Source organism: Gekko japonicus, unplaced genomic scaffold (assembly GCF_001447785.1).
Source record: "Gekko japonicus isolate JY-2015 unplaced genomic scaffold, Gekko_japonicus_V1.1 scaffold1097, whole genome shotgun sequence".
In the NCBI taxonomy this organism is placed as follows: domain Eukaryota; kingdom Metazoa; phylum Chordata; class Lepidosauria; order Squamata; family Gekkonidae; genus Gekko; species Gekko japonicus.
In genome coordinates, this window is record NW_015162513.1 from 60,525 (window position 1) to 77,346 (window position 16,822).

General features: G+C 41.5%; 1 protein-coding gene across 1 annotated transcript in view; it reads right to left on the reverse strand.

Annotated features, from left to right (window-relative positions):
* The window catches only part of ASPM (abnormal spindle microtubule assembly), a 41,812-nt gene extending 26,388 nt beyond the window's left edge, over positions 1-15,424 (reverse strand). The window contains 17 exon segments of the mRNA XM_015406179.1: positions 1-107; positions 157-290; positions 377-522; positions 609-813; positions 2,269-2,484; positions 3,270-3,355; positions 3,448-3,593; positions 3,682-3,857; positions 5,314-5,444; positions 5,529-5,670; positions 7,154-7,221; positions 8,762-9,007; positions 9,957-10,103; positions 11,683-11,781; positions 12,749-14,039; positions 14,844-14,987; positions 15,159-15,424. The exon segment at positions 1-107 is cut by the window's left edge and continues 3 nt beyond it. Coding sequence (XP_015261665.1) covers positions 1-107; positions 157-290; positions 377-522; positions 609-813; positions 2,269-2,484; positions 3,270-3,355; positions 3,448-3,593; positions 3,682-3,857; positions 5,314-5,444; positions 5,529-5,670; positions 7,154-7,221; positions 8,762-9,007; positions 9,957-10,103; positions 11,683-11,781; positions 12,749-14,039; positions 14,844-14,987; positions 15,159-15,377 — 3,703 coding nt within the window. The 5' untranslated portion in view covers positions 15,378-15,424.
* Positions 15,425-16,822: the final 1,398 nt, after the last annotated feature.

A 16,822-nucleotide genomic window follows, 5' to 3' on the forward strand; every position in this document is an offset into this window, starting at 1 on the left:
TCTGAAGTTCCTTCTGAGCCAAATACCTTCTCCAATGTTTCTGAATTTCAACGGCTGCATTGCAGGTTTGCTTGATGTTCTAGTAAGAGAGAAAATTCCATGGTAAACTGAACCTCTCCTTTCTGCTGCTAATTGAAGGCAAAAATCCAAAAGCACCTGAAAAGTACCTGAGCAAGTTTTTTCTTCAGCATGTGTTTCCTCCATGCAGACTGAATAAGTCGAGCTGCTCGGATCTCTTTACAAAGATCTAGAAGCCGTGAACACAGAAATGACACGTAGGTGATAACCATCTAGAGAAGAGAGCAGAAATATACAGGCCCTTAGTATTTTTACAACGGAAAGAAGTGATAATGAATTTCAAACATGTGCTCATTACCTTCTCATCAGGTATTGTGTTAGACATATCTGCATGGTGAATCATAGCTGGAACACCACCAAGGTCAGAAACAGCAGCATTAATCAGCTGGAAGTTTTTTTTCTCATTGTCAAGGAGCTCTTTATAGAGTGCTGAAGTGGTTACAGCTGCATTGGGGAGCAAAAGGATTGTATTTGTTAAATCAGATAAAAGAGGCATCACATTTCTTAGAAGCAACATTTAACAAACTTACCTTGGCCAAAAGTTTCATTCAGCAGACTCAGGGAATCATCAGACTCAGAGGAAAAATTCAGTGCCAATGTACCACTTTTGGTGCATTCTACTGTTTGGGTTGTACGCTGACAAATGGCTTCCAAAGGTACATAACATGGATGATAATGATGAATCAAATAACACAATACTCTTCCATCTGAGAAGGATACTGTGAAGTTCTCCACCTGGTTCAAAAATAGAATTACGAAAAATTTTATTGCTGCAAATCATATTTCAGTTCTCAACCATTATGATTCACTCTCCATTTGTATCCCCCCCATACAAATATCTAGAAGGAAAAATGCTTCACGACATGTTAGACAGTTTGAAAGTTGATTGAATATTTTGCCCTCCTGTTTTTTTACAGATAACTTGCCCCAGAAAACCTACACTGCCACAAGATCTTTAGAAACAGTTCAGTAAATATAATCAGTTTAGGACCATGACAAAAATCCAGGTTAGGTTTTATTTAGTGTATTTGGTATCTATCCTGTAGCAAGCTGGCTGCAACAAAACTTGCCAAGTCTAATGGACAAGTTTGGGAACATCAAGTTCTCTTGACACACAATTCTGCATATAAATCACTAAGAAGTGTTAACAATGTAGCCAAAGTGAAAAAGAAAGTTTTGTTATCTGTTCCTTGATTATCTGGAACACTCAGTTGACCAGCATTGCCCAGAGGGCAAGCTTCTCCCCCTCAGCCTCCAAATCCCTCCCATCACTGGGCACACATGAGCCCCACTGCCCCATCTCGCCTGATGCCTCCAGCCATTGCTGGGCTTCTGACAGCTGGTGCTGCCTGCTGATGTCATCCTCAGGTGCCTCCTATCCCTCCCAGCCTGCCTCTTGTTGTTCGCCAGCTTTACTAGAGGGCTCTCAAGAAGCTGACCCACTTGTCTGCCTGCTCTGTAGGATGGATCCATGGGCTCAGGGTTCCAAAAGGCTTGAGGGCTGTTGCCATGGCATTCTCAGTAGGGTGGGGGTTTAGTTGCTGAGGATTCCTCTGGGTAGGGCATGGGACAAAATGGTAAGGGTATCTGATGTGTTTGATTAAAAGAAACTCGCATTCCCCATTAGTGCTGGAAAATTAAGTTTTTACTGTACTATCACTCAGCTATGTCCTTTCAATGGAAGTTTGCTTCCTTTGCTCACCACAAGAGTATTACTGTTCTCCATTATGTGAAGTCTCCTTGTCATGTCAATAATCAAACCAAAAACACACCTACAGAATCTATTAGTTCTAAGATTTTCATAAGCCTGCAACTCTATACATGCAGAACTATCAATGGGTTCTTATGAAATACGGACAACTGCTAATCCCAAGTATTTCCTTTAAGTAAACAGTACCTCTACTCTTTCTAAGACAGTATATGGATAAGATAAATTTCTTTCCACAATGACAAGGTGCAGTCATCCCAATTTAGCTGTGAAAGTTCCAACCAAACTAGGTGATGAAGACAATAGTTAGTGTTGATTTACTTTATTTTTAGTATTTTTTGTTTCATCTCCTACAACAGTGTAACTAAAATAATCTGGAAAAGATGTGCCCTTAAATCTCAGCCTCTGCCAGTCAACTAACCAAACAGGAGAATAAATAGAGAGATGGCATAAAATAAAGTTTAGAGAAACAAAATATTTACCTGGAGGCCATAAAACATACAGACAGCATTCACCCACTCCATCAACAGCTTTACATTTTCACTGCAGCTTTCAGATAAATAAAAGCTACTGCTGTCTTTTCTCACTTTGAGGGTAACAGAAGATTCCAGCGCACCCCTCTTTACTTGTGTGTCATGCAAGGTCTTTAAAAAATCTATTTCGTATTTTAACTGATGCAGATCAAGGAAAACGTTCACCTAATCACAAAAAAATGCATTGTTAAAGATAAAGATTAAACTGTAGTACTGTATACATAAATTGGTAAAGAATGTTATTTTCAGAAGTTACTAAGTATTTGTTCCTTGTATTTAGCAATGTTAGAATTAGGTCCTCTATAAGCCTGCCAAGTGACCAATACATGGTTTTTTACATTAAATCTGCAACAGAAAAATTACAGGATACAGTATACCTAGCCTTTTTTTCTAGGTCCTGAGACTACCAACATTATCCCCTGATATAAGAACAGTTTTTAAATGCAGCAATGCTGGTAAAAATTGAGACCGCTGGGATATGGAAAATGGAGTGTTCCAAGAAAAATAGAAATGTTGTGGAAGCTTTGGGTAACAGACCTAACCAATTTGATTTGGATTAAATAGAAAGAAGTGGAAACTGTTTGCTTCCTAATCCAATACACAAATAAGAACTTTTTTGCACCAGTACATATTGTATACACAAGCTTAAATTTATCTTTCTTCAAGTAATTGTGGCATTCTGTGGCTGTACCAACTGTAACTGGTTATTAAAATAAGTTTAGCGCCTAATATTCAGTCAAACCTCTATGATTTGCCATAAGTCATACACTGCATATTAAATTTCTTAGCAAACTGGTTAGGGAACAAATACTTTAATTATGACACTAGTACTGGGTTCCACGGACAAACGGCTTTATATGACATCCTGTGAACCATGCTGAAGTTTGGTAGAAAAGTCAGCTACACATACTCATATGCCATAAACTACTCATATTCTATCTAGGCAGTACCTGAAAAGCAAACACTGTTTTCCACAGCAATGCCAGTGTTTTCTCCCTATGCCGGTCTACAATATCCTTGGCATCAATTCCTGAACCTATAAAATCAAATAAACTGGTTAATGATTAGTAGCATCCACACATTTATGTTTTATAAATACTCATCCGTGTACAACATTTCAACTCTTACCATATTCATCTTTCAACTGAATTCCATGATCTTTTAATACCTGAAGGGCAATATTAACATTATGCATCTTCTGAAGTCTGCTTATTGCTGGAACTCTTAACTTCTTTGAAAGACTCCAGTTTTTTGAGAGAAGTTCCAATGTTCTTCTGAAAATACAAGGGTTTCATGTGAAACGGAACTTTCTTCAAGCACAACTCTTTTGTAACACAGGAAAACCAAAAGTCAACAACTTACACAAGACGAATGCCGCACTGCAAATCTGTGGCTAGATTTACTACTGCAAAGTCAAATTCATCAAGTGGCGTCTGCACATGATTCACTGGTAAGCCCAAGAAGCCAAGGTGACGAGAAAGGTCACCTTCTCCGCTTAAAAAATCTCGGGAAAATGCCAATAATATCTCTCTGCTGGACTACAGTAAAGAAAGAAATTAGATGTTATACATACATTGGTAAGCAAGAAATACCTCCACTTTTGAATCTGATCATGATAATTAAATCAAGATTTCTAACTACAAGGTATTTCCCATGAAATGGTAAAACTTCACCACCAATAAAACAGATTAGTATGCTCAACTAATTGGCATACAATGAGAAGCTGTGGCAAAATAGCCTAGCGTACTTGGCACAGCCTGACAATTTTTGTCAACAATCCTACACTATACAAGAAAAAAAGACTAGGATGCTCTACATTGCTACCGGCAATCATGTAACGTTTACATGTTGTAGAGGGTTGTTGTTGTTTTTAATTGCTACAAGTATAACCAATTTGTACAAATTACTGGAAGACTCAACAAAATTATGTACAAATCAAGGTTTCCCACTTGCATTTGGAAAGCAAAATACAACAAACAAAAAACATAATTCTTACAAGCAGGCACTTATTCATTGCAGGACAATATAAGAACATAAGAGATGCCAATGTTGGATCAGGCCAAAGGCCCATCCAGTCCAACACTCTGTAGAGCATCACTTGCCTCAGAGTCCCCATCTATACCTTGTGGCTAATAGCCACTGATGGACCTCTGCTCCATATGCTTATCTAATTCCCTTTTGAAGCCGTCCATGCTTGTAGCCACCACCACCTCTTTGGGTGAAGAAGTACTTCCTTTTATCCGTTCTAACCCAACCACTCAGCAATTTCATGGAGTGCCCACGAGTTCTTGTATTGTGAGAAAGGGAGAAAAGTACCTCTTTCTCTACCTGCTCTTTCCCATGCATAATCTTATAAACCTCAATCATGTCACCCCTCAGTTGTCGTTTCTCCAAGCTAAAGAGCCCTAAGCGCCTTAACCTTTCCTCATAGGGAAAGTGTTCCAACCCTTTTATCATTCGAGTTGCCCTTTTCTGCACTTTTCCCAAAGCTATAATATCCTTTTTAAGGTGTGGTGACCAGAACTGCACACAGTATTCCAAATGAGGTTGCAACATTGATTTATATAGGGGCATTATGATATTGGCTGATCTGTTTTCAATACCCTTCCTAATAATCCCCAGCATAGCATTGGCCTTTTTTATTGCAGTCACACACTGTCTCGACATTTTCACATATGAACCGCTTCAAACATTTTCACATAAATCACATATGAACCGCTTCAAATGTTACTGGAAATTAGGAAAATAAATCCTCCTATATAAATGGAGCTGTATGTGGCAAGGAGAGACTAGCTCCTCTGTTGTTTGGAAAATAAGGACTGTTTCGGCTTTCTGGAACTTCAGCACTTAATTTCTATTCTCACCCTATACCATATGAGAAAATATTGCCCACATAAGGAAAGTAAATCTTGAAATTATTATACAAATTCTGGAAGGCACAAAACATTAGAATTATGAACACACCTCCAAAAATCAAAGGCTTAATCTTAGTACCTTAAATTCTGCATTTTTGCAGAAGAGGCAGGGGTCATGATCAATAATTCTGGATGCTTTGGCATGATCAAGAAAATAAACTAGCAGAAGTAGTTTTTTCAGTGTAAATTTGGACAGCGCTTCTTCGTGACCTACAAATACAGCATTAATTTTATTAAAAGATGCACTTCCAACCAGAAACCAAATTTTAAAAGGTGAAAAGAAAAAATAGTTACCCTCTCGATAAAGGTGAGGCACAGTTGGGTGCCTATATTCAGCAGCAATATCTGGGTTCCACAACAACCGGGTGAGTATAAACACTGCCAAACCCGTTACATCACTATTATTCTCCAAGGCTATCAGTTCACCATAGACAGTCTGTTAAAATGGGGCAAATAGTTTTTATACAAATAACTGCCTTGGACCAACAGAATCCAGCTCTTCCACAGTTGGAACACACTTATAAAAAACAGATATCTATGACATTGGATTCAGTTGTTGTTAGCTGCTTAAGGATCTGAGCCTTAACCATAGAAGCTAAGAGAAAAACTTATTGTATATTAAAGCTAACAATAACTGAATCCAATTTCCAAACATAGTGATCATACATTTTCACTCACGTCCAACAGTTAAGCAGTTTCATTCTAATGCTCTGTTCTTAATTTTCTTACCCAGCCAACTATGAATCTAAACTGAACTCGTTTGCTACCTCTGCATCAAGCATGAGAAGGTATCTTACCTTTTGGTAAGAAGGTATCTTACCAAAGTGCTTCTGCAATCCAAAGCGCATCACCCCAAGACTATTCCCAGTGATTCACGGTATCTTACCAAAGTGCTTCTGCAATCCATACACATAATACTCTACAATCTCTGTAAACGCTTGTGGTGTAGTTGGCCACTTTGAAAGTAATACATGCTGTCTGGCCTTGAGAATCAATCAGGCCGTGATCTTTCCCTGGAAGGGCACCAGTTGGTAATCCAGCATGTGACCTGATGCATCATGCACAATTCTTCTAGTCTATGCTTTCTGGAGTGGAAGGGACAGGGGACACACACTGACACTCCCTTGTGGTCAAGAGGTGGCAGCTATACTGATAGAAGAGAAGAGATTGGATTTATACCCCGCCCTTCACTACCCAAAGGTGTCTCAGAACGGCTTACAAACTCCTTTCCCTTCCCCTCCCCACAACCGAAACCCTGTGAGGTGGGTGAGGTAGGCAAACAGAGGGGGAGGAGGAGTTGAAGGAAGCTCACATGTTCAGCACAAGCTGGTGCTGTGGAGAGGTGAGGCTGCAGCTTCTTTCCAGTACTTGCATGTGAGCCACCACTGCTGTCTGCATCCCTGCCCCCTGGTTCCACCCAGGCTAGAAGTGGCAGTGATGCATCAGAGGTGGATTGCATGCTGAGTACCAGCTGGTGCTGGGAAGACAGAAGGTAGCAATGGCTCACCAGCTGCTAAAAAAATGAATGAGAAAGGAAGAGGGAACTGCACTTTAACTTGATGTGACAGAAGCATATTATCGTTACTTAATATTTGGTTAACAACTGTCAAGACACATAGGGAAAAGGTGGAGACTACAGAATGTGGAAGGAATGTAGAGAAGGTTATGCAATCAGTGAATGAGCGTCTGTTCAGTGGGCCTGCAGGACCTGGCAACAGCAGGTACTTGCCCATCAAACTCCACTCCACCCAATCCAGGCTAGAAAGAACAGATCACATCAGCCAAGTTTAGGTTCACAGAGCATTTTGGCCCTGAATAATCCATTCCAGGACCAATCTCAGACAGTCTCTACAAGAGTGCTGGTTCATATACTATGCTGCCCAGAATACTCTTTAAACTTTGGAAGAGTACAAATTTACCTCCAAGCCTATGCGCAGCCAGAGTGGATTGTAGCATAAAAGCCAGTTGAGGACTTTCTGCCGTTGACCTACAAAACAGGGAAAAAAGCAAACTGGTAACCATAATAAACCCTTAATTTTCACAGTTAAATAAAAACTATTTAAGATGCAACTGTGATGGTGGAAAGTGCTGTCAAGTCACAGCTGACTTAAAGTGACACTTCTGGGCTTTTAAGGCAAGAGACAGTCAGAGGTGGTTTGCCATTGCTTGCCTCTGTAAATGTTACCATGTGTGCTTGTAACTGCATTGTCTGTACTGTGCTGATGCTATGTCTGTTAATAGTCTGTACATCTGTGCCTATGGGATAAGGGGATTGCTGTGTGTTTGTATGGCTTGCTTGGCATCTCATGCTTGCGTTTGGGTGAGCAAGGCTTGTGCTACAGAACACGTGCTTCCCTGCACTTTCCCAGCGTGCTTCAGGACAGAGACGACAAATGCCATTACGCTCAGTTTGGAAACTTGGCAGAACAACAGGTTTCCCCACCATTGCTGATCTGTGGGAAACCACGTAACCCATCTTCCTATCTGGTTTGGCATCACAAAGAACACATTCTTTATTGCCTCCTGGACCAGGCACATCTCTGCAAGTCAAAAGTTACTATGGAGACAACAATTTGACACCTGGCCACATGGCTCCCCTTTGAAGTTAGGGCAGATCATTTGAATATTGCACCCTTCCCATCAACTAGGACGTCACAACCCTTCTAACCTATAGCATAGTAAAGGGGACGGTTTTCTAGGGGTTTATTGGCCTTAAGCCAAGCCCAAAAACAAGCTTTTAAAAAGAGAAACACAGCCTTTGTTTCTCTGGTTAACCCATCCCTTCCCCACCTTGCAACTTAAGTACTGCAGGTGATTCTTACTGTGTTCTCGGGAGTCACGACACGTGAACCCGCACGAGGCTGGCTGGACTAGTCCGCGTGTGCTTTAGAATTCCATCCGCTGATACTTAAGTTTCCCCATTCCATCTACGAGGAGATTTCTTCTCAGCTTGGACCTCAGATAAGTATAAGCGATATCCTGTTGTGTTATCCCCTTGTCTGTTGGATTTATTGCTTTTCATGCTGATTGCTTTCTATATACTATTGTAACTAAGGAACTTGTGTGAATCTGCGTGTGTATCTGTTTTTCGTATGCTTGAGAACTGCTTAGTAAAAAGGCAACATTTATTCATTAAACCTAGTGTGTTGTCTCACTTCCTGGGAAATAGGAGCGTTCGTTGTCCAATCCGCCCTCTGTATACACGGGAAAATTACTCACGCTGCGCCCACTGTCATACATAAGGCAGAGTCGGGCATTCGGAACCGTCCTTAGAGGAGGTCCGGTATCATGTAGCAACTCTGGACTTCCTTAGTGGTCTCCCGTCCAAATACTAACCAGGGCTGACCCAGCTTAGCTTCCAAGACCTGATGAGAACAGGCTAGCCTGGGTCATTCATGTAAGCATAGTATCAAATTATTTTAAAGCTATAAAAATGGGCACAAAAATACTTGCCACTTTTTCTACAGAAGGTTAATGTCAATTATATATCTAAATAAAAATCTAGATCTAGAACATTACATTCTCACCAATATCCTTCCACAGATGTCGGTCCTTCCGAACTAGCAAGCGTTTGGCTTCAATTTCAACCTCCAGCCTTTTTATTGCTTTAACCATTGCGTTGCAAGTAAACAAATGGCACGCTGAGCGACGGAGTTTGTTCAATTTACACCGAGCAGAATACGCTCTTAATGAAACTTCCTCTTTCGTCGGTGCTTTTGAAACACTGGATTTATGATGAGATTCTATTCCCAAAATAAGTGATGCTGCATTGACTGATGAAGGAAAAAGGATAACATGTTAAGTTCCTGCATTAAGAGGATGCTTTCCTGTAGAAATAGAAGTTGGACCCATTGGCCTGAATTATCTATAGCCACCTGCTTTGCAGATAGTTTTTATAACTGTATCTACCAGAGGCATGTACACTTTCACCTAGATGATGAAGATACATGTCTGGATTATTCTATTCTGACAAAAACTGACTAAACAGGCTCTTGACCCCCTTCAAACTGTAAGTATGGCTGCCTTATTATTTCACATTTTAAAGGGCATTCTATACCTCCATAAAATCTTATGTCATATAGACTCACAAAAGCTCAGTGCAAGATACCACAGGAAATCCAGTCAGATGGATTCTAGTTATACTACATAACAAGGAATTACATTTCAAATAAGTGAGACCTAGTTGTATTATTATGAAAACCTAAATTACTATTCAGCTATCATTAATTAATTTGCCTTCCTGACAATTAAATATTCAAGTGCAAGGCTTTAACTCTGGACAATTCTTAATGTTCATAAATAACTCTGGACAATTTCTTAACGTTCATAAATTGCACAGAATAGATGCCCTGCAATTGCCCTGAGAAGGGGTAGCCCTAAAAGATTACACAGTAGTCGTATAGAACATAAAAGATTGAAGTAGACTATGGAACAGTTACAATAATTGTTGCCATAGAATAAACATTATAAATTAGACTTTTTAAATAAGTTAGGGTTGTATAAAAGCGTAAGTGCTGCTCCAATTGATCCTAATATTTTACAGGGCAATTTAATCTTTCAGATTAAAACACATCTACACATATGGAGGCTAGTTTAAATGAAATAGTACATCATATTCTAGACAGGTTTATAATGTAGATACTATATTGTAGCAATTTAGCACAAATCCTTGGACATAAATGCAAGCTTTCTGAAATACTGAAAGCTCTGGAGCTTATTTACCATGTGAGGTGTCTGTTTTCACGGTAAAGTCATCAGGCGTAAGTACAAAATTCAACCACCAAGTAAAACCTCGCTGCTGTTTCTCTTTCCAGCGCTCATCATAAAACATGTTCTTTGCCACATAAGGCATCGGATGCCTAGGGAGACCTTGCAAAAGAATTGTCATATCTATTAAAAAATTCTCTCTGACATGCTAAGACATGCCCCCTTAAGGATCTCTTATTGCTAAACAAATAGCATCAAAGTATTTAACTAAATGGAAACTGCAACTAACAGCAGCAAATGCAACACAATCAACGGACAATCTGGAGGTCTATGCACACATTCAGTGTGCAGATACTGAATAAGCTTATGCTTATTTTGGGGGAACAAGATCATGGAAACAAGCTTTGCCCCAACCTATGTGGATTCAGCTGCCCATCAGAATTGGCCCTGTACATGTACCAAGTGTATAGACACAGGTGTGTCTGCAACTTGAGACCATGATTTTGCATGGCTCTTAATTGTACAAAAAATCCTATGTCCCCCGTTTCAGGATCGAAGAGCCAGTTCCACAATTTAACTGAATCTGCAAGATCAGCAGCAAAGCTAGTTACAATCCACCTCCCACCAATGCCATCGATTAGCAAACACACTGTAAGTTTTAAAAAGACAAAAGTCCTCTAACACATGTGGCATCAGAGTCAAAGCCCTCTTTAATTCCATATTCTTCATTTTTCCCTAGGGCACCACTGTCCTTCAGGTTCATACCACAACATGGCCAAGAGTAGCTCATTTTCACACTGACTCTCCTTAACCCATCCATCTTAGTTGTTCACACCCAAACCCATGCATAAGTATTCATTCTCGTCCAAAACACCTTGACTTTTCTGAATTTCTGCCAATCCTTGCTGCAGCCACACCCACACCCACACCCCTGGGACACACATGTTTCTGGAGAGCCTCCCATCCATTTATAACTGCAGCTTTTCAAAGATGTATAGCTGAGGAGAAGCTGGCAAAAATCTCTTAAATAAACTTGTTGTGTTTGCAGATGACTTGGATCCCAAACAATGTGATTCTAATTATAACTCAATATCCAAATTTATTGATAGCTTCTACTAGTGTGATCTGTTAGACTTTTAGAGACAGAGATCTGGATGCAGGCTGAAAGAAGGATTGTGGTACTAACCACTACCACTCTGGTAAACAACTATTGCAAGTTTTGTATTGTTTCTGGATAACACTGGCCATACAGAAAAGATACTAATTCCATGTCCATATGACAAAAAGTTTATTTCCTTACCACAATCTTGATAGTTCCTATTTTTAACTCTTATTTTTCCTTTTATTCCACCTGATACAACCTAAGACACTTTTAATTATAAATATAATTAAATATACTTTTAATTATAATAAACCAACTGTACATCTATTTTATATAATTCATTTATACTCTGCTTTTCCCTCCAAAAGGGACCCAATACTGCTTACATCACTCTCTCCTCCTCCATGTCCTTACGTGTTGCTACGTTCTATGTCAGCAAAACAAGTTTATAGCGGATTTAAAAAAAAACATGTTTTGCAATTTCCTCCCCTAAAATTTCTAATCACCTCCTCACCCCCAAAACCTGTCATTTCAAAATTTCAGGAAATTTTACATTTTTAAGAGGGGAGAAGAAATGTTAACTACGAAGAAGCCTTTCTTTTCCATTGAGAAGAAAAAGGAACAGGAATGTATTTCTACCTGTTTTTAATGGTTTCACAAAGGTCAGCTGAGACTGTGCAACTGGAACTAAGTTTTTAGAAGTTTTTCTAGCAGTCCTTGATTTCTGAGATAAGAAACCTGAAAATTAAAACAAACAAGATTATTGCCCAGAATAGTAGAAAACAGTGAAGGACAACAGTCATACTATTGATCAGCACAAATCGATTCACTATTCCGCTATTATATAAACATGCTCACAAACTCCATAGGTATAGCCAGTGTGGACCCGGAAGTGATAGCATCCCCCAACACACACCGGTGTAACACTATGGAGAAATCTGAAGTGACACTGAGGGTTTCTGAGGCCAATTTATGCACATGGGATTCATTGAGTAGGACTACTTACACATACATACGTTTCAAGCAGACATGTGCCTGACTTCAGTACAGGAACAGCCCTGGCCCTAATCAGATTGCCATTAAGATATCAATGGTAAGTGAAAACTCTGTTCAGCAGAGCCAGCGCTGATAAAAGGAAGTCCAGATTGAAGCTGCTGTCTTGGAAAAACAAGGTTGGGTCCAAGAGCAGTGCCAAGCTTCAAACTTGATTTCTTAGATATCAACCCAACCAGGACAGGAATTGCTTCAGCTAATCAATCTATCGTCCACTATGATAATTATTTGTCAATTACTGATTACACTGACCAATTTAGATCTTCACTGCTACACCTACACCTGAAAAAGATGCATAGCTGGATATCAATGTATCATTGATGGTATCTCTCTGCTAAAGAACACAGGCAACAGAATGGATTCTGTGGAATTCATAGAGTAATTTTTACAGTTGGAACTGTGCTTAATTGTAACACATTTCACTCCGTTTTGAGTTTAACTTGAAAATGCTTCTGTTGTTCTCAAACAGACATGAATGCTGCTATCTGAGAGATAAAACCCTATACTTGAGTGATTATGAAATAACGTACCATACTACAGTGCTGCATTAAATGCTATGCATTTTAGGTGTCACACACTTAATTCTGGCAAAGGAGAATGTATTCCTTTAGACTGGCATTTTAATAAAAAAGGGGGAAAAACGTTAAATTACCAACTCGCTTTTTCTGACTTTGTTTCTCTTTGTTTGCTGATTTGGGAACTGATGTTTTCAAATCTGTTTGCTTCACATTTAACTCACAGGAAACTGAGAATTTTTTGGTCTCAAAATTATCCATATATTCTTTACTTTCACTGTTAATCTCTTCCAAAAATTCTCTGCTTTTTCTTTTACGATTACGTGAAGGTGATTCTGAAGAAGCAGGTTTTTCAGCTCTGTGGCTATCAACTCCACCTGACAAGGATTCTATAACAGGAAGATATGGCAGCCTTTCTATTTTTCTGTCTTCAGGAACCTTATCCACACACTGCTGTATAGCATTTGAAAGGCATTTTCTAGATTTTGATTCTGGCATCTGTGCTCCTTTTCCTTCAAGGGGACCTTGCTTACTTTTGATAACAGTACTGGAAAGCAGAGGCCGTTTGGGAGGTTCTTTTTTCTGGAACTGGTGCATCTGATGCTTGGCTGTGTGAGCCGGAAAACTGAGATTTTGTTCACATTTGTCATAGTGAAATACTGCTAGTTCTCCCTCACTTGCAGCGTTAAAGGCTCTGTTTTGAAAATGAGGTTCAGCTGAAAAAGTTACAGTTGGCAGCATTTCTTTCTCCTGTTTAGGGGGAAAAGACCTTGACATACAAGGTCCCAAGCTTGAAGGCAACACAGGTTTACATACTTGTGAAGCTGGCTCAATAACTATTTGGTTGTCTTTTAAAAACTGATCAGGTGAGAGAATTGGCACAGAACCTTCCAGTGCAGGCAAGGAATCCAGACTTAAAGTTCTTTTGTCGTCTGAAGTAATATACGGCTTTCTCAGATGCTCTGGGGTGCCAAATGAGCTTGTATTTGTGTTCTGTGTTTCCGCAGGCTGAACAATATGTGCATTTTCCAATTTTGTTTCCAAAAGATAATCACACATTGGCATAAGAGTAAAGGTCTCTTTTATACCCTTTGATAAAGCATCACAGTCAACTGTCTCAAGAACTGAATACGTAGTTGATCTCCTCACTGATAGGGGGGTGCAAGTAACATTCTGGTTTTCTTGCAGGATGGGACTAATAGGAGACAGAGACACTTTCGTTTCTAAAATGATCAGGGAATCTCCTTTAGGTGAACTACTACATCTGCTCTCTTCCAAATTTTCGCAGCACTGTAGAGGACTTCTAACTCTATCTGTTTTGGGGGGTATTTGAAAAGTTTTGTTCACATTTTTAATGCTGGACTGTCTTTTCTTATACTGTGGTTGCTGTGCTAGAGGTCTCTTTTTCATTGCTTCCCAAAGGCTTCTCTGAAAGTGACAAACACATAAGCAGCAATTAATGTACATATATCAATAGACCCAAACAGTTCTTTGGCACTTACTCTCTCTTAACATACACAAATAGCCTGTAGTGTATAACTTTGCAACGCTGAACAATATTTTTGCAATTCACGGGACCTCAATACGGATACAACCACAATGAGTAAAATACAGCAAAGTTGAATCTGCGACAGTAAACACCAAACAGGCAATAATCAGTGTTAATTTAGTCACTACATACTTTGAAAAATCAAGGTTAAGATCAAGGGAAGTACATCAGCGAGTTAGGCGGGCAGGAGCTTTGGGACTTTCAAGAAGCCACTCTCAGACCCTAACTAAATATTATCAAAGAATTTGGCTCTTGCACATTTCCTACCAATAGGTTACAGAAAGCAGTTCTCCAGAGAATACAGAACTGTATATAATCAAATGAACACTCTGTAAGCCAAAGCCTGAGCAAAGCCTTGCTGTGAATAAAACAAATAAAACAATCACTTCAGGGATACCAGATACCAAAAGGCAAAATAAGTCGGGTTTTCCAGGTCCCCACTAGCAGGGGATGGGGGAGTAGGGCTGCCAGATCCAGGTTGGGAAATTGCTGGAGATTTGGGGATGAGGCCTGGGGAGGAGAGGGATCTCAGTGGAGTACAGTGCCAAAAAGTCCACCCTCCAAAGCACCCGTTTTCTACAGGGGAGCTGCTCTCTGCCGTCTAGAGTCGAGCTGTAATGCCAGAGGATCCACAGGTCCCAACCTTGATGCTGACATCCCTAGCTGCTGTTGTACTGGCTCACCTTCCTCTTCGCGGGTTGCTCGGCGCTGCCCAGCAAAACCGCTTGATGCTTAATAATATCATTCACAACAAACGTTACGAGCTCCCGTACTCTGCCCTCTTCCATTGGTGTCCATACTATCGAACAGAACACGCGTTCTCTGGGCTGCAACGGGAAAGAACAAGGCATCAGACAGGGAGTTACGGGCGCCGTGCGGACCTGCAAAACGAGACGCCCATCCGCAGTGAGACCATAAACCCACCCCGCTGCTCCGCTCGCGACACGTTTTGCCTGGACGTCAAGAAGCGAAGCGCCCCTCTCCCCCCCATCCAGTACCTGCAGGAGACAGCTGAGCTGCTCCACGGCGAAGCCTTTCGGGGCGGGCGGAGGGCGGCACAGGGCCAAGAGGACGGGCTCGTCACCGGGGTTCTCCAGGGCCAGGCGACGAGAGCGCGAGGTCCCGATGCGGACGGTGCCGAAAGTAAGGAAGGGAGGCCGCGTGAAGTGGCTGAGCGTCAGCACCGCGGGGTCCGTATCGTCGCCCTCCTCTTCCATCTCGCCTGCCTTGAGCGCCCAGCGCCGCCGCCCGGAGGGACTCAGCTGCTCCCGGGGGACGGTCGCTTCTGTACGTCGCCTCTCCACAGCCATGGAGTCCTATGAAGGGGGAGCTGCGAAGCCCAGCCCCGGACTCGCCCCCAAGTCACTCACCGACAGAGACAAATCCCCACAAACAAACGCCTTCACACGGTAAAAAAACCGCCGCTACACCGTTCAAACGCGGCCCTGCAGCCAATCCGGACGCAGCGCCTGCTGACTGACGGCCAATCCTCGCCCTTTCCAATCCTCATGCACAAATGACAGAGATCTAACCGACCGCGTTTAAAACTAGCCGTCCTTTAGTTTTGCTCCGCCTTCTTCTACCGCGAGCGCACGTTCATCCAGCCCTCCAATCACAAGCGCAGGTTTTATTTAAACGTATACATCGGCAAAAGGGAAGAGTAGAGAAATGACTGGATTGAAGTTTGCATCGATCCAAGCGATATTGAATATTCTAGGATGTACTTTCGCATACAGTGAGATTACACGTTCAGATCGACATAATTTATGATCGGATTGCGGGGCAGTTTACGTAGGGAAAATATATCGGAACTGTTACTCTCAACATTTTCTTCAGAAATACCTGGGAGCTAGACGGACCATTAGAGAGAAGAAGAAGAAGAGAAGAGATTGGATTTATACCCTGCCCTTCAGCCCTTCACTTGGAGTCTCAGAGCGGCTTACAAACTCCTTTCCCTTCCCCTCCCTGTGAGGTGGGTGGGGCTGAGAGAACTCTTGACAGAACTGCTCTTTTTCAAGGACAGCTGTGCCAGAACTTGTGACTGACCCAAGGTCACATCAGCAGGTGCAAGTGGAGGAGTGGGGAATCAAACCCGGTTCTCCTAGATTAGAGTCTGCACACTTAACCACTGCACCAAACTGGCAGGGGAGGTACTAAAACGTTGCAGCTCGGCCATCACAGGCGAGAGGTGGAATTTGCCCCTAGGAGTCCAAGGCCACCACCCCAGGGCTGAGGGAGGCGGGAGAATGTTTCGAGCCCCGCCTCCGCTGCAGCTGTCAGCAAGAGCTGGGGGAGCAGGACTGACCTCTGAGCAATATTGCTTATGTGCAATCATGGCTTCTCTGTTGGCAGTTATGTCCCTATGAGCAATCATGGATTCTGTGTTGGCAATTATGTACTCCATTATCCCCTATGGGCAAGCGTCCTCTCCATTATTCCTTATGGGCAGTCATGGATTCTCTATTGGCATTATGGATTCTCTATTGGCAATTATGTACTCCATTATCCCCTATGGGCAAGCGACCTCTCCATTAATCCTTATGGGCAGTCATGGATTCTCTAGTGGCAATTATGAATTCTCTTTTGGCAATTATGTACTGCCCTATCCCCTCTGGGCAAGGCTACTCTCCATTATTCTCTATGGGCACTCATGTATTCCCTA